The sequence below is a fragment of the Drosophila yakuba genome, chromosome X (genome assembly GCF_016746365.2).
Source record: "Drosophila yakuba strain Tai18E2 chromosome X, Prin_Dyak_Tai18E2_2.1, whole genome shotgun sequence".
NCBI classification, from domain to species: domain Eukaryota; kingdom Metazoa; phylum Arthropoda; class Insecta; order Diptera; family Drosophilidae; genus Drosophila; species Drosophila yakuba.
The window spans coordinates 1,297,747-1,319,745 of NC_052526.2; the positions used below are offsets into that span (position 1 = coordinate 1,297,747).

A 21,999-nucleotide genomic window follows, 5' to 3' on the forward strand; every position below is an offset into this window, starting at 1 on the left:
GCCCGGGTGTGTATTGCCTTCTTAGATTCCCAGGACACCGCCATGCCAGGTGAGTTAAGTGCCCAGAGCCCAGGTCTCCGTCTTCGTCTCCAAGTCCTTGTTTGCGGAGAAAACCCACCTCGGATTGCTTGATTGATGACCTGACCATTAAGCTAATGGCTTAATTGATCATGATGGATGACCACCACTTGGAGAGTTCCTTTCGGCAGGACCTCGTCAACGCGCAGTCGTCTGCGGTCGGTGGCTGGCTTAACTTGGTCCCGAAATACAAAGACATAATTTCTCATAGAAAAGTTGTATCCTTCTCCGCTGCGAGTTTCCTAATCCCAAACGCAGCAGGGTCGCATGGAGCACTAGATAGCCGAAACAGAAAAGTTCCATCCCGCGATAAGCCGAATCTAGGTACGGATGGGGGAAGGGGCACTCGATTAGCGGAACAGGGAAGTGATAAGGTAATCTAATTGATGTAGCCTCCTCCCCACATAGCGAAACCCGGCCGAAACCCCGCAGCAGATAGCGGATGGAATTTGGCATGGACACGCTGAGAGCTCTGGAGCCGCTGCACCGCGTCTGCCAAGTGTGCAACCTGTGGCCCTGGCGCCTCGCACCCCCGCCAGACTCGGAGGGCATCCTGCTCCGGAGATCGCGCTGGCTGGAGCTGTACGGCTGGACCGTGCTGATGGCGGCCACCGGCTTTACCGCCTACGGCCTCTTCCAGGAGAGCAGCGTGCAGGAGGAGCCGGACGCGGAGTCCACCATCTCGAGCATAGGTCACACGGTGGACTTCATTCAGCTGGTGGGCATGCGGGTGGCTCATCTGGCCGCCGTGCTGGAGGCTCTGTGGCAGCGGCAAGCGCATCGAAGCTTCTTCGCCGAGCTGGGCGAGATCGATCGTCTGCTGTCCAAGGCCCTGAGGGTGGACGTGGAGGCTATGCGGCTCCAAATGCGTCGGCAGACGTCGCGCCGAGCTGTGTGGATCCTGTGGGGCTATGCGGTTAGCCAACTGCTCATCCTGGGCGCCAAGCTGCTCGCCCGGGGCGACAGGTTTCCCATCTACTGGATCAGCTACTTGCTGCCACTGCTCGTGTGCGGTCTGCGCTACTTTCAGATTTTCAACGCCACTCAGCTCGTGCGCCAGCGCCTGGATGTGCTCCTGATGGCCTTGCAGCAGCTCCAGCTGCATCGGAAGGGGCCCGCCGTGGACACTGTGCTGGAGGCGCAGGACGACCTGGAAGAAGCGGCCATGGATCGACTGATCGCTGTCAGACTCGTCTACCAGCGGGTGTGGGCCCTAGTGGCCTTGCTGAACCGCTGCTTTGGACTCTCCGTGTTGATGCAGGTGGGCAACGACTTCCTGGCCATCACCTCCAACTGCTACTGGATGTTCCTCAACTTTCGCCAGTCGGCGGCCTCACCCTTCGACATCCTGCAGATCGTGGCCAGCGGCGTGTGGTCTGCCCCCCACCTGGGCAATGTGCTCGTCCTCTCGCTGCTTTGCGACCGAACGGCCCAGTGCGTGAGTTAACCGGAGTACCTGCCCCACCCATATGAATCTCTAAAGGATGTTTTATTTGGCTGTTTTCCAGGCCACTCGTCTGGCCCTCTGCCTGCACCAGGTGACTGTGGACCTGCGGAACGAGAGCCACAACGCTCTGGTAGGTACAACCCGTGCGCAAGAGCAATCATTGATAATCCCCGTCCCTCTGCAGATAACCCAGTTCTCGCTGCAGCTACTCCACCAACGGCTCCACTTCAGCGCCGCTGGCTTCTTCAACGTGGACTGCACTCTTCTATATACGGTAAGTGGGCACTTCGAATTGAATCCGGATAACAGCACACACTTTCCAGATCGTGGGAGCCACTACCACGTACCTGATAATTCTGATCCAGTTTCACATGAGCGAATCCACCATCGGCGGTGGATCCAACGGACAGTAGGAGTGGCGGCCACCTGTTGGCACAAACACTACATAATTAAAATTAACCCTTAATTGTTGTTCCATAATTAATAACAAGATTCGCCTGGCGCTTAAAAATAAAATCCACCCTATGTCACCAATTTATTCGGCGGATCGACAACATTTTTCCTGGGCGATTCCCGACACTTTCCCGTCTGCGGCACCAGGCGAACAGAAACAGTAGCAAGTGCCAGCTGGTAGCTCAAATTTAACTGAAACAGCTGTTTGCTTTTTCATGATGGCTGCCGCGCTCTTTTCCCCAGGCACCATTCAGCCAATAGGAAGCCAGTTGATGGAAGCGAACCGTTAGTTCAGCTTAGGAGCAAGCAAAAACAGCTGTTCTTCTTTCATGGTGGCTGCTCTACGCGTCTTTCCAGTCGCCATTCGACCAATTTTACTTGATATTTCCTACTACCCTACTGATATTTCCGTTCGCCTGGTGTTCAGCAGTGAAAAAACAGCCCGCTTTCGGCCAAGTTTTGGTCGGCAGCTCGAAAATCTCGCCGTAAAGTCCTAAATTTTTTTGATTGCACCAGGCGAACAGAATCCGCAGCAAGTGACAGCTTACAGAGCGAAGTAAGCGAAAACAGCTGTTGCAAATTCATGATGGCCGCCCTATGCTCCTTCCCCTACCTCTTTCCACCAATAGGAAGCCATATTGATCGAGCGAAACCGTTAGTTTGGGATAGCTCCACACCAGTGATGAGCAAACACGTTGATTTTTGTACGTGTCACGAATTAAGCACGAAAGGCACGACGTTGCAGCCAGTTCACATGTAGTTTATTAGATCGTGCCGAAACAAAGTGGTCACGCCGCCATCTCTGGGCAACCACAGATGAAACCAATCAGCTGATCCTTTTCCACCTGCTAAACGCTTCTGAGCGCCTGTTCGCGCGCATCGAAAAGCATACATATGCACGTTTGCTCAGCCTGGGCGATAGTTTGGTTAGGTGTTGCCACGGATGCAGTCGGAGTGAGCTGGCGCCAGCAGCGATAGACTGCGGATGCGTGGGCGTTCACGAGCTTGGATGGGCTTGTTGAAAGAGGAGTGGACATAGCAACTGGCAGTGGACGGGACAGACAGAAGGACGACTGCCCCAAAGGAGCATTCTCGCACGTAGAATTTGAGCCACCCAGCCGAAGCCGAAGGACGGGACAACCGAAAGGAGCAGGCAGAGGCAGAAGATCGGGACGCGAACCGTGTCTAGTGGAAGTGTGGCGGCGAGCAGCAGCGGAAGTCGCTGCGGTACACCTCTTGGGCGGGCCGGAACGTGCGCCAGTAGTTGGGCGCGCAGCAGATGATCCTGGCCAGGTACTCCTTGAAGGTGTCGTAGGTGGGGTAGACAAACCGTTCGCAGTGGCGCTTGTGGTGGTGGCGGCACTCGGTATCCGCGATCCAGTCGCGTGCCAGGCGCTGCTCCTCCTGCCGCTGTTGTTGTGGCTGGCCAGCGGCGGCTGTTGCACCACTGGAGCGGGGCTTGGACTTGAGGGTGACGGCGTCCCTGGGGGAAACAGGTGGTGTAAAGGATGAGCAAACCCCCATGAATGGAACCTACTCCAGGCCTTCGGCAATCAAGCGCTGCACGCCGGGGCTGCGGATGACGCGGGCAAAGTGGCGGCACCGGTTGGACCTGTCCAGGGTGCACAGGTACCAAGTGGGCATCAGGGCGAAGCGCACCTCGGCCAGGATGCGCTCGGCGCAGTCGCCGCGCTCAAGCCAGTTGTGCTCCAGCCAGAGCACCACGGAAAGGAATATCTGGCGGGGGTGATCGTTTGGAGGATTAGGAGGCGATTGGTGACCAGTGACCAGTGACCACGATCTCACCTCGATCTCCGAGTTGACGCTGAGGTAGCAGTTGCGCAAGATGTGCGTGAGCTCGTGCTCGGTGAAGTCCAGGAAGAATGTGGAGCTGACAATGCAGAGGAAGACGCGCGAGATGCGGGTGAGCATGAGTTCGCACAGGATGCGGGCCTGCGGGTGGCGACGCGCCTCCAGGTAGGCCTTGAAGGCGGTGTCCTCGTTGAAGAACTCCATCTTCTCCAGCGACGCCCACAGCTGGCGCAGCAGTTGCGGTATCTGCAGCACCTCCTCCGCCACGACGCGGGCGAACTGCTCCCGCTCCGCACCCGCATCCGTGTCCGTGTCCGCGTCCTGGCCGAGCTGGTCCAGCTGCGGCAACTGCTCCATAAAGTGGCGCGCCGCATAGATCTTGGCGTAGTTCTGGAGCACGCTCTTGAAGCAACGGTACCGCTCGTTCCCGGTGGATATGCCGGCCTCCAACAGCGTCTGCTCCCGGAGCACGTGCATCAGCTGTTCGGAGACGCGCTCGGTGGCCGAGTGCGGCTGTAGGGACGAGTTGGGGCGGCTGTCGCGGCTGCCGAGCAGCTCCAGCACGATCTGGTTGGCCTCGCCATCGCCTTCTGCGCCGTCGCCGAGGCGCGTGAGTAGCTTGGCGATCTGCTGGCGCCCGGCCAGCGCCTTCAGCTTGGCAGGATCCCCCTCCGTGGGCAGGTCCTCGGCGGCATGAGTGGACGTCGAGGGAGTGGGACCGGCGTCAGTGTCGGACTGCTCGTTGTCGCCCTGGGCGCCGCTCTCGAGCGCCTCTGGCTCCGGTTCCTGCTTCGGCTCCTGGCGCTGCTCTTTGTCCTTCTGCTGATCCTGTTGAGCCTGCGGATCCGGCGACTGGGGTTCTGTCTGCACTTGCGGGTGCGGGTGCGTCTGCGCTTGGGGCAGCGACGAGACGGTGGCCACCGACAGGAAGATCTCTATCGGGCCCTGCTCATGGCTCTGGGTGCGCATCTGGGCCTTCTGCTCGTCGGAGACTGGCCGTCGGGACAGCCGCTTCATGCTTGGATGGAGGAGGGGGCGGGGGAAGGGTGAGGGGAAGGGTTGCAACATGCACGGATTGAACGCTAATAAAATGAGTACTGAAATTTAGATTGGGAGTGGCTTTCGGAGCAGCTGCTAGGAGACTAGTGTGTGCTGCGTGTTTAAAACTTTGTGATTATCCAATCCCAGATGATCTGATGACAATCGCCCTTCGACGCCAGGCCTACTCCAGTCGGAACCTTCATGTGGTCCCGGAGTCCTAGGAAACCCAGAAGCCGTCAAGATCCAAGATCCTTCAGCGTTTACTGCATTCATTTATGTGTGTACGTACATACCAAGTGTCTAACTAAGGAGAGGATAGGCTATCTAACGTGGGCGCGCAGGGCGACTGCGCTGGGAACCTCAACCTGGTTCACCTGCAGCAGCTGCACAAGGTTGCGCAGGAACTCGTGCGACACCTTCAGCTCGTCGTCGCCCTCCAGGCGCTCGAAGAGATCCAACGCCGCCTCGTAGTCGTTGCTCCTGCAGAATTGGGCCAACAGCAGGTCGTAGATCTTCTGCTCATCGATGGTTCGCTGCACGCCCCTCACTCCGCGCGCCAGGCGCAGGAGCGTCCGCACGGCGCCCTCCTGCCCCAAGTGCTCGCAGTTCTTCACGAGCAGCTCGTGGTTGATGCGGAACTCTGGGTTGATGATCAGCCGGCGCAGCTGCGTCTCCTTTCCGGATTCGGCCAGGGCGAGCAGCAGGGCGCTGTTCATGTTGGCCGCCCCGTGGACGCGACTCACCGTCGCGGTAACCGCCGCCAGGTGCTGCTGCGCAGACTCGGCGGAGACGCCAGGAAAGCGGGCCATCTCCTGCTCATCCCCGTTACCCAGCCGCACCAGCAGCGACAGGAGCTCGAACTGCAGAGGCGTGTGCTTGTGGGTGTTGGCCAGTCGCTGGAACTCGGCCACCGCAGCGTCCAGGTCGCCCTTGAGGAGCCACTCGCGCACCACTGGACCCAGCAGGGCATTGTGCGACTGACAGTAGCCCAGACCGCGGAGGAAGTCCAGCCACTCGCGGGTCTGGTTAAGTGGCTTGGAACTCTCGCCATCTCCACGTGGAGCGGCAGCGGCCAGCTGGCCAACGTTGGTCAGCAGTTGCCACACGTTCTTCATCACATAATCGCCGCCAACGACCTTGTGCTGCTCCGCGCGTCGCTGGAGCAGGTGCTTGGCGGCCTCCAGCTGCTGGCCCTGGACCAGGAGGGCGGCGTAGTCGATCACCTTGTGCTCGTCGATCTGAAAGGCTGAAGAGGAGACGGCATGCGGATTAATGCAGTGCACACAAAGAAGCCAATTGTAGTTACCTGGATAGGTGCTGCTCAGTCGCTCCAAGCTCTCCTGGGCGCGCGGCAAGTCGCGCAGCTTGATGTGCAGGTCCAGGATGGAGGCCATCATGCCTGCGCTCGTCTGCACCTTCAGAGCCTGGCACTTGGCCAGCAGCTGTTGGGCGCGCTCCAGGCGCCCGCTGCGCACCGAGAGCTGCAGCAAGCGACGCAGCACGCCTCGTGGGTTCAGCTGCTTGGACTCCAGCTCGACCAGGTGGCACTCGAGCTCGTCTATGCTCATGTCGCGCGGGTGCTTGATGAATCCCCCGTGCAGAGAGGCCGTGTCTGCTGGCAGCGCCAACTGTGGGTTCTTCATCTTCTGCAGCGTTTTGGCCACCTCCTGAACTAGGTCAGCGTCATCGGTGGCGTGCCGGACCACAGAGAGCAGAGCTTCGGAGGCAGCTGGTGAGATTTGTAGCTCTAGGCGTCTAAGTTCATGCAGGAATCGTCGCAAGGCGGCGGGATCCTGGCGCAGGCGCGTCTGAGGTCCACTCATTTGCAGCAGCAAAGAGCCCACGAAATCGTCCGCCCGTTGGAGCGCCTTCTGCTGCAGCGCCTGGATCACCTTGGCAAATACCTCGAAGCGCTTGGTGGCGCGGGCGTTGACCGCCAGGGAAGCGAGTGGCTGGAGCAGCGTGGACAGGTCCAAGCGCGTGGGATAGCGCTCCAGCAAGTCCAGCACCTCAGTCATCTGATGCTGCTGCAGCAAGTGACTCACGACGGGACACAAGGTGTGGGAGGGCTTCACTCCCGCCGCCTCCAGTGCCTTTACGGCCTCCAGGGGCTGCGTCAGGGTTTGGCGTAGGTGGGGCAGCAGATAGTGGCGCAATGTTTCCTCGTCGCACTCCACGCGCAGGCGCTGCATCTCGGCTAGCAGGCGCAGCATGCCGCTTTCGCCCTCCCGCCGGTAGTGGTGTAGGATCAGGGGCCAGAAGTAGTGCGGACGCAGCTGCTCGCCGGCTGCAGACAGCACTTCCAGGCAGTGGAGCGCGGATGACGGCAGACGGCGAAGCGCCAGCTCAGCCACCAAATGCAGGGCGCGGACGTTTTGGTTCCGCTGCACCAGTTGACCGGCGAACTGGAGCGTTTGGTCCAGGGGGACGTGGGCGCGGAAGAACTCCTGCAGCAGCAGTGCACCGTACTCGTCCACGTTCTGATTCTGGTTCTGGAGCTCGAATTTGGGAGCGGGCAACGCGCCCACGAGCTGGATGACGACTTCGGTGCGTCCCTGGTGCACCAGCTGAATGCACAGGCTTCTGATGGCGGGCGGCAGGTCGAGGCCGGTCAGGAATTCGCGGGGCAGTTCCTTGACCAGCAGTTGGATCAGCTCCGTGTCGACATCCTTGCTGGCGAGCAGTCCGCGCAGCATCTGGAGCAGCTGAGGCGCGGTGAATCCCTGCTCCACCTGCAGCAGCTCCTTGGCCTGTGCCACCTGGCCGTTTTCCACCAGAGCCTCGAACCAAAGGGCCTGCGTGCTGCTGCCCAGCTGTATTCCTGCAGCCCGCATGCTGGCCAAGACGGACTCCGCTCCGGGCAGATCGCCGCTGCGCGCGTGGCCCAGGAGCAGGGCGTGAAAGTTGTGCTCCGTGAGGGCGAAACTGCGCTCGCGCATCTCCGATAGAATCTCGGTGGCCATGCGCATGTTTCCAGCGGCACCGGCCACGTCCAACAGAGCGCCGTACAAGCTGGAATCGGCTGCTCCATGGTAGACGGCGATCTCCGCCAGCAAGGAGCGATAGTCGTGCAGCGGCAAGCGGTTCTGCCGCAGCACCTGCAGCTTGGTGTGGTAGTGGGCCAGCGTGGGCTGGCCCAGTTTGATGAGCTGAGCCCAGAGGCTCTGGAAGAGCTGCAGCCGCGCCTGGCTGCTCTGGGCAGGAAGCAGTTCGGGCACACAGGAACCCAGAAGGAAGTGCACCTCTTCGATGCCGAATCCGGGGGGCGGCGCCGACTGTTGCAGGAGCTCCAGCAGCCGCTGGCAGTGGTCGAAGTTGATCAGATCGTGCTGCCGGTAGTACGTCTCCAGCTGCGACCAGACATCGGCAACGCTGGCCTTCGGTTTTTCGGCGGAGGCAGGGCGACGGCTTCTACGCTCCGCCGCACTGAGGACGCCACCCGTGCCCAGGGAGCGCAGCTGCAGCGGCTGGAGCGGCAGGAGCGGCGTCGCTGGCTTCGTTGCATAACTGAATGGCAGGCTGGCGAAGGAGGCGCTGCGTCCTGGTAGCTGGCCCAGGCGCTGCCTGCACAGCCACACACTCTGCAGCAGTCGTGCTCGCTGCATTTTGGCCCACTTAATTTAATTTTCCGCAAAATTAAGCGATTTTACTTGAGCAGTTTCGCGTCGAGCAACCAAAAAACAAAAAAAACACGCGCCGGTAATCAGCTGTGCCTTCCAGTTGAAAGGTATCGAAAACAGTGCTGCCCATCCGTGCAGGAGTACCCCCTACCTGTTTCCGTTACTTTGAACTGCTTCGTTTCCGTTGCGGATTTTGAATTTCACACTTAAGTTTTTTTTTTACTAAGTTATTAGTTCCTGTTGCTCCAATGAAAAGAATGTGCACATGTATGCTAACGCTATTTATTTACTTAATCGATGCAACGGCTCTACAGCGAGGATCTGACCAGGCGGCGTCGCTGCGCAGCCAGCGGAGTGCCCTCCTCGCGCAGCTCGCTCAGCAGGGATTCCTGCCAGGGGCGCAGCAGCAGGCGCTTTGTGGCCAACAGGGAGGCGGAGGGCAGGAGCAGGTATTGGTCCACGCGGTGCCAGAACTCCTGCGGCTGCCTCACCACACCGGCCACTAGGCCACACTGGAGGGCAGTGCTGGAGCTGGCTTGATCGCCCAAGCGAAGCAGCCAGTGGATGTGGGGCACAGTCCAGCGAGGGCCCACCTTGGTGCAGGGATCCAGGTGCGAGAAAGCGGGCACAAAGGCAGATGACTCCGTTGCGTAGACCAGATCGCACAGGCTGCACACGCTCAGGCCCAGGCCGACGCACAGGTTCTCCACGAAAGCCACTAGCAGTTTGCTGTGCACAAGCAGCTTCTTGGCCAGCGAGCGCATCACAAAGTTGGCCGCCTTCTCGTGGATGTACTGCTCCTCGGGATCCCCATGGCCCACAGCGTCCTCCCGGGCAGCCGTTCGTCTGCTCCGCTGCTCCAGGCCCTGTTTCAGAGCCAGCGGCTCCGTCGCACCGCCACTTGCCGCGGAGAACTCACCCGAGAGCACCACCAGCCTAACGGCGGCGTCTGCATTCGCCAGGTCCAGGACGCACATCAGCTCGTAGAGGGTGCGTCGTTGCCAGCTCCGCTGGAAGCGTATGTGGAGCAGCCCGGTACGCTGCTCAACGACCAGCTCCCTGAAGTGCTTGCAGCTCGCGTTTGTGGCCATCGCTGCGGACTGCGCGATAGAGACTGCGGCCAATGGTGGAAGTGATGGGTGTGATGGAAGACAAGAGGCGTAGGCATCTGCGCTTATCACGCCGTCAAAGTGCAGGCTTCTTGGCTCCGCTCAACTGCGCTCCTCCGCATCTCGCAGTTACCTTCCACTCACGCATCTGTCGTGCTCAATTGGGGACGCCTTTTCAGCCGTTTGCTTTTATTGGTGTGTATGCTAAGTATGTGCCATCTTTGTGTTCATCCCTGCTTTCAGGCTGGGCCATCAGATAGCTTATCTATGTTTTGCTCCATGATTACGCAATTTAAGTTAGCCCGGGATTGTGGGCCATCAAACTCTTTAAGTTGAGGGGACTTTAATATGTACGTAGGTCTAGTGCTAATAATATACAAGTGCCTCTGAGACACACCCTTCGGAATTAAATAAATTACTAATGGGCTGCAATCAGTGCTCGTCCAGGTGCGAGAACTTTTTGCGCAGCTTCTCGCGCCTCTCCTTCTTCACGTGACGCCAAGGCTTGGCCGCCGGATCATTGCCGGCTACGAGAGAGCCGTCGTTGGCCAGACGCACGTTGGGGAAGTTGGTGCGTCCTTTAACGTGGGCGTGGGTGGGCTTGTCGGAGAAGAACTGGTTGTCTAGCTCCTTGGACGTGCTTTTGTTGATCTGCGGAGAAGGCGATTAGTTAGCGAAGGAATCAGGTGTAGTGCAAAGGGCAAATCTTACCCGCATGGCTCGCTGCTGCTGACCGGGCAACTGCGACTCCTCGATGACCTTGCGCTGGCGTTCGGGGAAGGTGTGATACTCGGTCTGGGGCACCGAAGGCGGACTCATGGCGTAGAGCAGTCTGCCATTGACGTAGTCTTTCAGCACATACCTGGCGGAACGCGCCTGGTCCGGTTGCCCGTTGGAGGTCATAAAACCGCGATTGTCTGGAAAAGAGCGAGAAAGAGTGCGTTGTGAAATACTGAAATGCGTACACCAAGCACTAGCACTTACATCCGTAGGCCAGCAGCAGCTCCTCGGAATGCGGGGGCCTCTCCAGGTCCTCGCCTTCCAGCGGCTTGGCTATCACAATGCCGTATTTGTCTTCAAGGACGTGGCGCGGAATGCGCTCGCACAGCAAGTTGACGGCGGGAACGTGATCGCGCATTTGGTCAATGGGCAGGATGCCGTTGAGCAACATGTCAGCCTTGGTCAACACAAAGCTCGGCATCACCAGGCCGGGACAGTCGCAGAGCAATATGTCCTTGTCCAGGAAAAGCGTCTGGAAGCGTTTGGTTTTACCCGGCGTGGCCGAAACGGACACCTTCTTCACCGTCATCAGCGAGTTGATGGTGCTACTTTTGCCCACGTTCGGGTAGCCGACCATTCCGACGGTCACATGCTGCTCTGTGTGCCGCGGACCGGTGTAGATGTGTCGCAGGAACTCAATGAGCTCCAGGCGGGACAGCAGTCGCGGACTGTTCTTGTCCCCGGGCAGTCGTGGCAGCTGATCGTTCTGATTCTCGGGATTCACCTTTAGTTTCTGCTCGATAACGTTCAGAGTGTCCTCCACGCTGTCCAACGATTGTTGAATCTCCTCAGCTGCCTGGCGCAACTGTTGCACCTCGGGAAAGGATTCTTCACGTGCCGCCTCCGCCTCCCGCTTCAACTCCTCCTCTACCAGCGTCGCCGAGTAGAAGGCTGTGCGAATACCCTCGCTGTCGAAAAACGCCGCCCAGTGGCGACGCTGTTCCTCAGTGAGCAGGTCCGACTTGTTCACCAGGATCATGTTCATCTTGGTGGGTTTTACCTCCTTAACGTAGCGCTCAAGGTCTAGGCTGCGGAATAGGAGCGGATTGCGAGCGTCTACGATCTGGACAACGACGTCAGAGCGCTCAACCACGCGCCAAAGCTGGCGCCAGAACTCCAGGTTCTTCTCGTACGGAGTCATCAGGATCTCCTCGTCCTCCTGCAACAGCGCCAGGTCGCGGCGCCAGTCGAGGAACGCCTCGTTTTCGGCGCGCTCCAGCTCCTCGGCGCTCGTTTCCTTGCTCCACTTGGGCCGCCGCGGGATTTTGAGCTGGTCACGGTGCTCGTCATGCTTCTGGTGCATGCGCTGCTCCTGTGTCTTGCTCAGCAGTCCAACGCGCTGTTTGGGGTTCACGAATGTAATGTTCAGCTTCTCGGCCTGAAACTCGGTGCCGGCCAGCTCGGCAGTGCGCAGGAAGGCCTGGAACGACGACTCCTCGGTGACAGAGGACAGGTTAAGGCGACCCCAGTCGTAACCATCCTGCAGCTCGGTGGTGTGCAGCTGGTGAAGATCGCAATCGTGTTTGCAGGGTAAGAACAAAAACATACGTATGTATATTTTACAACTACACTTACCATAGTGTCGTTGTCCACCTTGCGGCGCGGAGTGTGTCCAAAACGATCCTTGATCAACTGGCGGCCCAGGTTGGGCGTGGCGCCCTTGTTCTTCTTGCCCATGGCGCAGTTACTGTATTCGCAAATCGACGGACGAATTAATTATTTATATTGACCAAAACACGTGCAATGTTTGCCTCAAATGCTATCGAGGCCTATCGTGCAATCGAGACAGATTCCATTCCTGTCACTAATCGATTGTCACAGATCGAGATGTTCGGTATTTCTTAGCTTTTTTGGAATGTGGCAACGGTGGGCGAGCGGCAAAATTTAAACGTTCAACCTAGAAGTATTACACTTTAATGTAGTTTTTCTGCTAGCACAGACTATTGGCTTTAGATTTATTATTTGGTACACAATCGCAGGTGGTTCGGAATCTCGCTTTGAACTTAAAACTAGGATTCGAGTTGTCCGTCAATTCACATACGGCACGGCAAGTGGATGTTACAGAAGGTGCAACCTTCCGAAGTCCGCAAGCACCGAGGTAATCAGTACGGGTCGGAATCCTCCCCGCTATCGTTGTCGCCATCCGCCCACACAATGGGCCACACGGCGTTGCGGGAGCAGCTTCCGCCCAGGGCCTTGCAGAACGTGTTAAAGGTGCTGGCCTGGTTGAAGCCGAGGATTTCGCGCTCCTCGTAGATGCGGTACGTAAAGGTGCTCTCGTAGGTGCCCACAAAGTAGCGGGCATAGGCGCAGACCAGTTGATCCACCACCGCCACGCCCCCATCCTTCAGCGCCCTCCGTTGGGCGTTCGACTCCGGCGCGAAGTGAACGAGACGGAAGCGGTAGAAGAGCTCCTTCAGCTCCATCAGTTCGTAGGGCGTGGCGTCAGTGGCCAGGAACACGGTGGTCATGTTGAACGCACGCAGCAGCTGCTTGATCTGCTGCGCAGCCGCTTTCAGGGTGGGAGTGGTGGCCTCCCGCGCGCGCACAAAGTCGCCCCGTCTTAGGTGGGCGCACAGGTAATCGCCGCCCTTGGCGTCGCGCTTCGGCCGCTCCAGCTCCCACAAGGCGGGCCGCTGGACTCCGACCGAAGCGTCTGTGGTGGCCAGGGCATGCAGCCGGAAGTCGGCGGCCACCTGATCGAGCCGCCGAGCGAAACGCATGGAACGGCGGGCTTGCCAAAAGTGCTCGTCACCCCAGTGGTCGTGGAGCACGGTCTCGGCGCTGAGCAAGGCGTACGTGCGCATGTCGTCGGCGTCCTCCGGTCCCGCCGTGTCCTCGGCGATCGCCTCGCGAAGCAACTTCTCCAGCAATCCGGCGCTGCCCTGAAACCGAACACAGTGGAAGCGCCCCACGCGCAGCTCCGCCTGCTGCAGCAGTGGTCCTCCCGACAGGGATCCCTCGCTGCACGGCTTGTCAGTGACGCGCTCGAACTTGTCCCGAAAGATGCCCTGTTCCAGCATGACCTCGTAGTGCTGCAGCCGGAAAGCGTGCGCCACATGGACCAGGGGTGCGCCAGGATTGCCGAATATGCGCTGCTCGGCCAGGAATTCGTCGTAGTCCAGAACGGGCGCGTATCGGCGCAGACTGTCCAAGTCGAAGAAGTGGCTCCAGGGCAGTCCAGCCTGCTGCAGGCCCTGCGAGTGCCAGTGGTAGAGGCGAGGCCACGGCGGCAGCACAAGGCGCACCTGGCGGAAACGCCTCCTTCTCTGCAGCCGGCGCACGAACACCGCCACGCGAATGTAGACGTCTCGGCGCAGGTTGAAGCCTTCGGAGATGTTGACGTCGTAGAGGATATACACGGTGCCCCTCAGGCCGAGCACCTCGGGCGGGCAAGTCTCTGGCAGTGGCAGGATCTCCTGCAGGACCCTTTTGGCGCAGGTGGCGCTGCTTCCCCGGGAAGCGCCATTCGCTGGCCTTGCAGTCCCGTTCCGGAAGTTGGCGTCCGCGACCGTCAGCAGGTGGAGGAGCAGGAGCAGCGCCGGGAGTCCAAGCCTGGGCCAGCTCCCTCGCATTTTTGGTTTCGAGTGGAGTGGCTGTGGCGGCGGTCAGGATAAAACCCTAACGCATTTGGTATTTTTCCATTAAATAGTCCAGACTTTGATTTCCAACGACGGACTTTCCACTCTTCCCGTTGTTGTTGTTCCGAGAAAACCTGACTTTTTGGCATAAAGACGTTTTTCCATTAGACATTTTGACCATAACTTGACTAAAACTTCACACAGCGATACAAATTACTGTTTTGTGCAGCTTATGATCCCAATTAACGAACCCAATGACTTTTTTGCCGATTTTGACAAATTAATTTTTTGGCAAAAATTTTTTTTTTTATAAGGGGTAACATTATCATTTTTTGCGAAAAATTTTCCAAATTTAACATTTCAAGCCTTGAATGCCATCCGACGGGGAATTTTATTACGAATTTAACGAGGTATGACAATCTATATTTAGACCAATATTTTAGATGCTATGAACAAAAAAGTGATTATTTTTGGTAAATAAAAGGGATTTGAAAAAACGACGTTCATTATGGAGGTTTTGCATCATAATTTGGTGAAAAAACGTCACACAGCCATAAAAATTACTGTTTTGTGCAGCTTATGATCCCAATTAACAAACCCAATGACTTTTTTTTGCTGATTTTGACAAATTAATTTTTTGGCAAAATTTTGCTTGATGTTAAAACATCATAATTTTTTGCGAAAAATTGTCAAAATTTTACATTTCAAGCCTTGAATGCCATCCGCTGGCAAATTTTACTGCGATTTCAACGAGGTACGGCACTCTATGATTGGATTAATATTTGCGATGCTGTAAACAAAAAACTGAATTTTTGGGCAGCACATCAGGATAAGATGAATCGGTATCGTTTCTTATCAAAAACTGCAATTGTTTTCGTATTTTTGAGTTCTTACCAGCTGATTCTGGGCTGGAACTGAAATCGATTCGTATTGGCACTATGATTCTAACGATTTACATATGCTACTTGCTATTGGAAAAAGCCCTGGTGAGATAGCCACTGTAAAAAGCTGCGCGAAAGCTTCGCTAGCTAATCTCGAACAGCTGACTGTGCAAAACATTTCGTATTCGCGTGTTTTGGACCGTCGGATTGCCTCAGTCAGATACGAGATACGGAAGCCCAGCGAACGGAGGAGGGCGCGAGATGCGGACGCCGTGCGTGACCACAGTACAAACTAGATTACATTAGGTTAGACTAGCTACGTCCTAGCTAATCCCAGGCCCCTTTCCCGCATCTGGACCCCCTAAACGCTCCACAAAAGCAAGTAACTAACTACTCACCACTCACCACTTACCGGGCAGCAACAACAGAAACGAAGATAGAGGAAGGGGGCGACGGGCGGCTGATCATCTCTGTCACGCTCTCGTTTACGAGCGACGTTACGTGTTTGCGTAGTGACTGGTGCGAGAGAGCCAAACGTGCCGTTATTCTTCATTCATCGATGGCGAGCCTACCCCTCCCCCGCCCACGCTGCTGTTACATAAAGTCCTTGCGAAAACACTTCCTCTCGCGTTGCGTGAGAGAAAATCCAGGGGCGGAACACTGCGATGCTTCGTATTTCACATTCCTGAATGAATTTCACCATTCGGGAGTGCATCCCCCCATATGCTGACATGCACTTAGTCTCGTGCCGCTCGCTCGGCTGAGGGTCAAGATCGGCGCGAAGACATGCTCGCGAAGCCTAATATTTTTGCATCCCGACTGCCATGTTCGAATTTAGAATTCACAAACTGCACACTGCACTCATCGTGCAGTTTCAGTGCGGCATTCGGCGCAGGCGAACAGCACATAACGATATCGAGACCCCATAGCCACAGGCTACAGGCCACACACCACAGAGCACTGAGCACCGAGCACTGAGCACAGCAAGTACCCTCCATACTAAGTACCATGGCCAGCTCCTGTCCCCGCCACGCGCAGCCAGTGACCTTCGAATTGCTAGCGACGCCTCCTACCCCTCGTCGTCGTTGCTGTCGTTGTTTTGGTTTAGGTTGAGCAATATTCTAAGACCCGCGCGTTATCCTTCTCCATGTCTCTCTCTCTGGCCAGCATAAGTGATGGTGCCTCCGGCCGTAAAGCTATTGCAGTCCTCGCTGGCCCAGTGGCGACGAGGAAGCAAGCTGCATCCCATTGCCAAGGGCGCGCTCACGTACGCGGTCATGTGGCCCACGGGCAGCCTGATTCAGCAAGCGATGGAGGGACGCAAGCTGCGTAAGTAATTATTCCGCACCAATCGCATCCATAATCATCTCCTGCTCTTCATGCGTGACCTCTTCCTTCACCGACGATCCGCAGGCGAGTACGACTGGGCCAGGGCGCTCCGTTTCAGCTTGTTTGGAGCTCTGTACGTGGCGCCCAGTCTGTACGGCTGGGTTCGGCTCACCAGCGCCATGTGGCCGCAGACCAATCTGCGCTCGGGCATCATTAAGGTAAGGGCTCAGACTCAATCCGGCACCTCAGTCGCAGCGGATTAAGCTCAACCGCCTCTTTGCAGGCCATCACGGAGCAGCTTTCCTACGGACCCTTCGCTTGCGTAAGCTTCTTCATGGGAATGAGCTTGCTGGAGCTGAAGACCTTTAGTCAGGCCGTGGAAGAGACGAAGGAGAAGGCGCTGCCCACGTACAAGGTAACGCCTATCCCACTGCTTGCTGCTTCCCTATGCTCACAGTCAACTCATTACTAACCCTCCAGGTCGGCGTATGCATCTGGCCCATCCTGCAGACCATAAACTTCTCGCTGGTGCCGGAGCACAACCGTGTGGTGTTCGTAAGCATTTGCAGCCTGATGTGGACAATTTTCCTGGCGTACATGAAGACGAGCCACGAGGAGCAGTCGGATTCCGCGGGTCTGCCTTGTACATAGTTACCCGTGTCGTATTTGTTACCTTTTGTGCGTCCCTTAGGCCAATTGTTAAATTAGATAGCGTTAGCGTATGTAAATCGGTATTTTAATGGGGCTAGTTAAACCCGTTAGCTGTTTAGGTTAGGTGGCGATCGTCCCACAATCAGCTGGCCCACCCAAAGCGTAGTCGAGGGCGAGCAGCTATTCACCGTCTCCACAATCCAGTCCACGTAGGCCGACACCTCGGTAAAGACGCCCGGGAACGGAGGTCGAGCGCAGGGCTTGATGCTCCAAGAAACAATACCCACCTGAGTGTCGGAGCCATAAAGGAGCAGCGGTCCGCCGGAGTCGCCGCTGCACTGGCCCTTTCCACCTTCGGGCAATCCCGCACAGATCTGGCTATCGTGCAGCTGCGTCTGATGGCGCTCGCTGCACTCCGTATCGCTGAACACTTGCAGTTTGACCTTCTGCAGATGCTGCTGGACCACGCCGCCCGTCTACAATTGAAAGGATTAGTCGATTAGTCAAGGAGCCTGCAAGCGATGGCTTCTCTCTTACCGCATTCAATCCCCAGCCCGCGAGGACGGCACTGGCGTTTCCGGGCGTAACTTGCCGAGGCTCCGGTAGACGCACCGGCTGGACAACCTTGCTCAAAGCGACCGACTGCGCCAGCTGCAGCAAGGCGATGTCGTTGACGTACTTGTCCTCCGGCTTGTAGCCTGGATGGACGAAGATGGCGGCCACTCGTGCCACCTGGCTGGAGTTTCGCGCCAGCATCTGGCTGCCGTACTGCACGTCAATCTGCTCGGGCGAGGAGCTGTGCACGCAGTGGGCGGCTGTCAGGACCCAGTACGGGTTGAGCAGCGTAGCGCCGCAGGAGTGACGGCCGCTCTTCGCCCGGCGCAGCGAGACTACAAAGGGAAACTCCCCCGGGCCAGCTGCAGTGCCGTTGACGATTTTTCCATCCTCCGCGGAGGCTCCAGCAAGAAACCAGGTTGCCATGTAAAGCAGTGCGAGCCTTGCGAGCGCAGCCATGACGGCCTTCTATGTGCACGGTGCGAAGCTACAGCAGGGCAATTTATGGGACATGGGGGCCCGCATTCGCTTTTTTGTGTGGGTGGAGCTGGCCATGCAGTTACGGGCTTGAAGTATTAGCCATGCTAATGAGATGCCAACCGCGCGATTGTAACTCCGCAGGGCCGAGATTGCGATGGCGGGCCCACTCTTGTGGCAAAACTTCAAGGTGCTCGTCACCCGGTACCCGATAATGCGCGGCATGATATCGTACAGCCTGATCTGGCCCACGGGCAGCCTCATCCAGCAAACAGTTGAGGGAAGGCGCTGGGGTGAGTCGGCAAACTTTCGAGCAGCTAGCTCTTCTGCTCATCTTCATTTTCATCCTACAGGCACCTACGACTGGTGGCGCGTGTTCCGGTTCAGCATGTACGGTGGCCTGTTCGTTGCTCCTACACTATACGGATGGGTCAAGGTTAGTGACCGCTTACCGCTTGCATGCCCGTTTCGATCCAATCCCAATGCTCTGCAGATTTCCAGCGCCATGTGGCCGCAGACATCGTTGAGGACGGGGGTCATCAAGGCGGCGGTGGAGACGATCTCGTACACCCCCGGCGCGATGACCTGCTTCTACTTTATCATGAGCCTCCTGGAGTCCAAGACGGTGGAGGAGGCGGTCGCCGAGGTCGGCAAGAAGTTCCTGCCCACGTACAAGGTGGCTCTATCCGTGTGGCCACTGGTGGCCACCATCAACTTTACTCTGATCCCCGAGCGCAACCGGGTGCCTTTCATCAGCGCGTGCAGCCTGTGCTGGACCTGCTTCCTGGCCTACATGAAGCACCTGGAGCACCACGAGGTGGACGGGGCCATTTGATGGCCATGGCCGAATTTCTTAAACAGCATTAAATGAAATAGTAGATAGTAAACGAATTGAAATAAATTAAAATCTAAGAACGGTATTTCGCACCAAGTACTGGTCACACTGGGCTTACCTAGAGTTGTAAATATATCGATTGTGCATGAGTTTGCCTAACAATTATAGAGCAATAAGTAAATAATGATAATAAACTCTCTCTTTCCGAACAGCAACGAGGTATAAATAATAAAATATTTAATAAGTTTAATTATAGGGCATCGCGGTATATCGGCGAAGCCCCACCACAATTCCTATCGACACTCTCCCATCGCTAGCCCCACCTAGTTGTTGCTGCTTTTTTTGGGTGTGTGCGTTGTATTTGTTTACTGACAATCCCCAAAAAAGATACTCCTCCGCTCCAACTGCGATCCCGTCGAGAACCAGGACAGCAGCATGCGCGAACTCAACAAGCAGCAGTCGCAGGACACCACGGACTCGGGAGTCGAAAAGGGCGACTACCCGCGAGCCACCAGTAAGTGACGCACTCGAGCATGCGGGCCGCTCTTCAATTGCATCCAATATGGACTTTCAATGCCCAATTCCCCTTCAATTTCGTTTTCAGATGGCGTAGTCTTCGGCGCCATTGTCACATTCGCCAGCTTCTTCGTGCTGATGATGTCCTTCTGCTCACCGTACTGGATCGAGTCCTACGAGGAGACGCTGGCCAGCTTTAAGAACATGGGTCTGTGGCAGTACTGCTTCAAGGACTTCGTGTACCCCAAGTACGCGTTCCTCAAGCACTTCAACGGCTGCCACAACATTTTCTCACACGTAAGTGCATCTAAGTGGCCGGTTCGTATTCTTATCCTAATTTTACCCCACCCACACAGGAATACTACGTTATCCGTGAGTATCTGCTGCCCGGTTGGCTCATGGCGGTGCAGGGCTTCGTGACCATGTCTTTCATCATCGTCTTCCTTGTGCTGGCTCTGCTCTCGCTTACCATCATCCGACTGCCGCTTAAGGCCGTTCTGCAGTACGAGTGGCTGCTCGTACGCCTCTCCTACTTGGGCACCGCCATCTCCTGTACGTATCTGCCACCTCCTTAATAAGTATCAGCCTAACAGCGATCTCCCACAGCGCTGTTCATGTTTCTGGCCGTGTGCATCTTCGGGGGCTGCGCCTACCGTCGCGACTGGATGATGTACCCCAAGTTCAATGTGCTGGGCTGGTCCTACGCCCTGGCCGTTGTCACCTTCATGCTGCTTGGTCTAGCCGCTCTGATCCTCCAGCGCGAGGCCCGACAAGCTTACGACGCCCGCGGCGAGCAGAAGAACCTGGTCATGCAAATGGAGATGCAGGAGCCGGGCTACCAACCGCCGCGTCACCACCACAGCCAGTCGCGCAGCCTGCAGGGCTACATATAACAGCTGCCTTAGTGGCTTCAATACATTCCGCTCCGATTGGATCTTAGCTTAAGTTGTCTGACGCAATCTCGTGCCTCGTATCTGCGCAATCGACGCCGTCCAAGTGCCTTTAACGTTCGACATCCTTCCCAGACTCTAAATATTGATCATATACATCTATATACACGCCGACTCAGCGAACTCGGCTCCCTATATGTAATTGTATTTAATAGCACGTACAGCTAAACGTAAGATCAGTGCGACCAAAAAGATCCACTAACTTTTTACATATCTACCATTATACTTTCTATCTAGGCTCAAAAGTGTTTACAGCTTCAATTATTATACTAAATTCCACCTAGAAAATATGCCTTTTATAAGCAAACTGGTGTAGAGACATATCAACATTGAATTAAATGTATTATTTGAACTTGCGAAGCCAAGTGTGCAGATCAGATTGATCATTGGTGTTGATTCGTATTGGTTTCCATTCATGACCACCACCACCACTAACTACATGTTCCTGGTGATGAGGTGCGGATGTGATCTACGCCTAATATGTTTATGTTTGCCTTATCGAACTGATAGCGCCTCCGCTGATTGCCAATTGTTAGTTTCGGCTGCTGGCTCCCACACTCGAGACCTAGATTTAGTGAGTTTCGTGCGCTCTGTTTCTTCTCACCTGATCTGCGATGACTCTGCGTTGCCTGCTCGGCTGCAGCTACCTTCTGTTCTGGCTCCTCCTCTCCTGCGCGGCGGAGGAGCTCAGGCTACAGGAGAACCAGCAGCCGCGCATCATCAATGGAAGCGTGGCCAGGGCGGACGAGACGCGCCACCTGGTCTCCATCCGCCTCCTGCGGCACGACAACAACTTCGGAAGCGGCCACATCTGCGGCGGTGCGCTAATCGCGCCCAGAAAGGTCCTGACCGCAGCCCACTGCCTGTACAAGTGAGTAATGATCCCATGGGGTGCCCGCTCCCTTCTGATCGGACTCATGCCAGCAGCAATCAGAGAAAGCGCTTTCGGCGGGCCAGTGAGTTCGTCGTGGTGCTGGGCACGCTGAACCGCTTTGAGCAACGCAACGGCACCATCGTGTCCCAGGTGAGCTCCATGGCCTACATGCACACCTTCAGCCCGGACAGCATGCGCGACGACGTCGGGATCCTCTTCCTGCGCACCGGGCTGCCGATGTCTTCCGCCGGCGTCCACCTGACTGTGGCCCCCATCCAGCTGGCGGGGCAGGTCACGCCCCCCGGGAAGCTGTGCCAGGTGGCCGGCTGGGGTCGCACCGAGCAGGTGAGTCGGATTCGTGGAGCCGTAGACAAGCCACTGAGCATACAGATTCTCCCTTCTTCCCTTTCCTGTCCAGAGTTCCCTGTCCAACATCCTGCTGACGGCCAACGTGAGCACCATTCGGCACCAGACCTGCCGCATGATCTACAGGTCCGGCCTGCTGCCCGGGATGATGTGCGCTGGACGTTTGCAGGGCGGCACCGACTCCTGCCAAGGCGACTCCGGCGGTCCGCTGGTGCACGAGGGCCGTCTGGTGGGTGTGGTCTCCTGGGGCTACGGATGCGCGGAGCCGGGACTGCCGGGTGTCTACGTGGACGTGGAGTACTACCGCCAGTGGATAGAGGGACGCAGCGCGGCTCCCTACTCCAGGGTGGCTCCCGGACTGCTCCTGCCCCTGCTGATGTGGTACTCGGTGTCCTGGCTATGAGTCCCCATCTCGGGATCCCTCGTAGTCTGCTTAAGTCTATGTAGTAACTATATAACTATATTCTAAACTTAATGTTCCCAATACACGTACTCGTAGTACAATGTAGCGATAGCTGGAAATCTGATTGCTACCGTATGCAAACCTATCTTTCGCATCGCTGTTGTACTTCGGATGCCACCCCCAGGTGTCGGTTATCTACAGGTACCTCCAAATCTGGGCACTTTCGCAAGAGTCGGATAAT

At 56.7% G+C, this 21,999-nt stretch overlaps 11 protein-coding genes across 21 annotated transcripts; 5 read left to right on the top strand and 6 right to left on the bottom strand.

The window, feature by feature from the left end:
* The first annotated feature begins 133 nt into the window (after positions 1-133).
* Positions 134-2,063, top strand: LOC6540544 (putative gustatory receptor 2a). Of its 4 annotated transcripts, XM_002087298.4 has the most exons (4): positions 134-1,516; positions 1,587-1,655; positions 1,710-1,799; positions 1,849-2,063. In XM_002087298.4, the coding sequence occupies exons 1-4, from the start codon at positions 521-523 to the stop codon at positions 1,936-1,938; spliced, it is 1,245 nt and encodes a 414-aa protein (XP_002087334.3). In that variant the 5' UTR covers positions 134-520; the 3' UTR covers positions 1,939-2,063. The 4 variants fall into 4 exon arrangements, with proteins under 4 accessions (XP_002087334.3, XP_039228319.1, XP_039228284.1 ...); XM_039372385.2 differs by having other exon boundaries at positions 1,587-1,799; XM_039372350.2 differs by having other exon boundaries at positions 1,710-2,063.
* A 654-nt stretch (positions 2,064-2,717) lies between these two features.
* On the bottom strand, positions 2,718-4,858 carry LOC6523917. Its single transcript, XM_039372114.2, has 3 exons — positions 3,785-4,858; positions 3,516-3,715; positions 2,718-3,461 (listed from the first exon to the last, which is right to left on the bottom strand). The coding sequence occupies exons 1-3, from the start codon at positions 4,856-4,858 to the stop codon at positions 3,164-3,166; spliced, it is 1,572 nt and encodes a 523-aa protein (XP_039228048.1). The 3' UTR covers positions 2,718-3,163.
* Positions 4,859-4,907: 49 nt separating this feature from the next.
* On the bottom strand, positions 4,908-8,548 carry LOC120320839 (leucine-rich PPR motif-containing protein, mitochondrial). 2 transcript variants are annotated; one of them, XM_039371716.2, is made up of 3 exons: positions 6,138-8,548; positions 5,125-6,077; positions 4,908-5,048 (listed from the first exon to the last, which is right to left on the bottom strand). In XM_039371716.2, the coding sequence occupies exons 1-2, from the start codon at positions 8,434-8,436 to the stop codon at positions 5,152-5,154; spliced, it is 3,225 nt and encodes a 1,074-aa protein (XP_039227650.1). In that variant the 5' UTR covers positions 8,437-8,548; the 3' UTR covers positions 4,908-5,048; positions 5,125-5,151. The 2 variants fall into 2 exon arrangements, with proteins under 2 accessions (XP_039227650.1, XP_039227627.1); XM_039371693.2 differs by lacking the exon at positions 4,908-5,048 and having other exon boundaries at positions 5,084-6,077.
* A 169-nt stretch (positions 8,549-8,717) lies between these two features.
* On the bottom strand, positions 8,718-9,741 carry LOC120321114 (chromodomain Y-like protein 2). Its single transcript, XM_039372734.2, has one exon. The coding sequence runs from the start codon at positions 9,540-9,542 to the stop codon at positions 8,760-8,762; it is 783 nt and encodes a 260-aa protein (XP_039228668.1). The 5' UTR covers positions 9,543-9,741; the 3' UTR covers positions 8,718-8,759.
* Positions 9,742-9,886: 145 nt separating this feature from the next.
* Positions 9,887-12,188, bottom strand: LOC6523919 (large subunit GTPase 1 homolog). Its single transcript, XM_002099756.3, has 4 exons — positions 11,916-12,188; positions 10,545-11,841; positions 10,272-10,477; positions 9,887-10,211 (listed from the first exon to the last, which is right to left on the bottom strand). The coding sequence occupies exons 1-4, from the start codon at positions 12,015-12,017 to the stop codon at positions 9,993-9,995; spliced, it is 1,824 nt and encodes a 607-aa protein (XP_002099792.3). The 5' UTR covers positions 12,018-12,188; the 3' UTR covers positions 9,887-9,992.
* A 71-nt stretch (positions 12,189-12,259) lies between these two features.
* Positions 12,260-15,350, bottom strand: LOC6523920 (GDP-fucose protein O-fucosyltransferase 2). 2 transcript variants are annotated; one of them, XM_039372243.1, is made up of 2 exons: positions 15,215-15,350; positions 12,260-14,059 (listed from the first exon to the last, which is right to left on the bottom strand). In XM_039372243.1, the coding sequence occupies exon 2, from the start codon at positions 13,913-13,915 to the stop codon at positions 12,443-12,445; it is 1,473 nt and encodes a 490-aa protein (XP_039228177.1). In that variant the 5' UTR covers positions 13,916-14,059; positions 15,215-15,350; the 3' UTR covers positions 12,260-12,442. The 2 variants fall into 2 exon arrangements, with proteins under 2 accessions (XP_039228177.1, XP_002099793.1); XM_002099757.3 differs by lacking the exon at positions 15,215-15,350 and adding an exon at positions 14,816-14,952.
* Positions 14,970-16,859, top strand: LOC6523921 (PXMP2/4 family protein 4). Of its 3 annotated transcripts, none has more exons than XM_002099758.4 (5): positions 14,970-15,108; positions 15,970-16,131; positions 16,216-16,349; positions 16,415-16,546; positions 16,612-16,859. In XM_002099758.4, exons 2-5 carry the CDS (start codon positions 15,978-15,980, stop codon positions 16,780-16,782), a joined length of 591 nt encoding a protein of 196 aa, XP_002099794.1. In that variant the 5' UTR covers positions 14,970-15,108; positions 15,970-15,977; the 3' UTR covers positions 16,783-16,859. The 3 variants fall into 3 exon arrangements, with proteins under 3 accessions (XP_002099794.1, XP_015045371.1, XP_015045372.1); XM_015189885.3 differs by having other exon boundaries at positions 15,024-15,180; XM_015189886.2 differs by having other exon boundaries at positions 15,025-15,184.
* Positions 15,660-18,734, top strand: LOC6523923 (protein sym1). 4 transcript variants are annotated; one of them, XM_002099760.4, is made up of 3 exons: positions 17,972-18,107; positions 18,168-18,250; positions 18,308-18,734. In XM_002099760.4, exons 1-3 carry the CDS (start codon positions 17,972-17,974, stop codon positions 18,647-18,649), a joined length of 561 nt encoding a protein of 186 aa, XP_002099796.1. In that variant the 3' UTR covers positions 18,650-18,734. The 4 variants fall into 4 exon arrangements, with proteins under 4 accessions (XP_015045375.1, XP_002099796.1, XP_015045373.1 ...); XM_015189889.2 differs by adding an exon at positions 15,660-15,785 and having other exon boundaries at positions 17,959-18,734; XM_015189887.3 differs by having other exon boundaries at positions 17,972-18,250.
* Positions 16,846-17,796, bottom strand: LOC6523922 (trypsin-1). Its single transcript, XM_002099759.4, has 2 exons — positions 17,320-17,796; positions 16,846-17,258 (listed from the first exon to the last, which is right to left on the bottom strand). Exons 1-2 carry the CDS (start codon positions 17,794-17,796, stop codon positions 16,890-16,892), a joined length of 846 nt encoding a protein of 281 aa, XP_002099795.1. The 3' UTR covers positions 16,846-16,889.
* Positions 18,735-18,949: 215 nt separating the features above from the next.
* LOC6523924 lies at positions 18,950-20,492 on the top strand. The gene is made up of 4 exons (XM_002099761.4): positions 18,950-19,163; positions 19,254-19,462; positions 19,522-19,717; positions 19,772-20,492. The coding sequence occupies exons 1-4, from the start codon at positions 19,085-19,087 to the stop codon at positions 20,056-20,058; spliced, it is 771 nt and encodes a 256-aa protein (XP_002099797.1). The 5' UTR covers positions 18,950-19,084; the 3' UTR covers positions 20,059-20,492.
* A 42-nt stretch (positions 20,493-20,534) lies between these two features.
* LOC6523925 (trypsin alpha-3) lies at positions 20,535-21,893 on the top strand. Its single transcript, XM_002099762.4, has 3 exons — positions 20,535-20,986; positions 21,043-21,334; positions 21,408-21,893. The coding sequence occupies exons 1-3, from the start codon at positions 20,730-20,732 to the stop codon at positions 21,756-21,758; spliced, it is 900 nt and encodes a 299-aa protein (XP_002099798.1). The 5' UTR covers positions 20,535-20,729; the 3' UTR covers positions 21,759-21,893.
* The last annotated feature ends 106 nt before the right edge of the window (positions 21,894-21,999 follow it).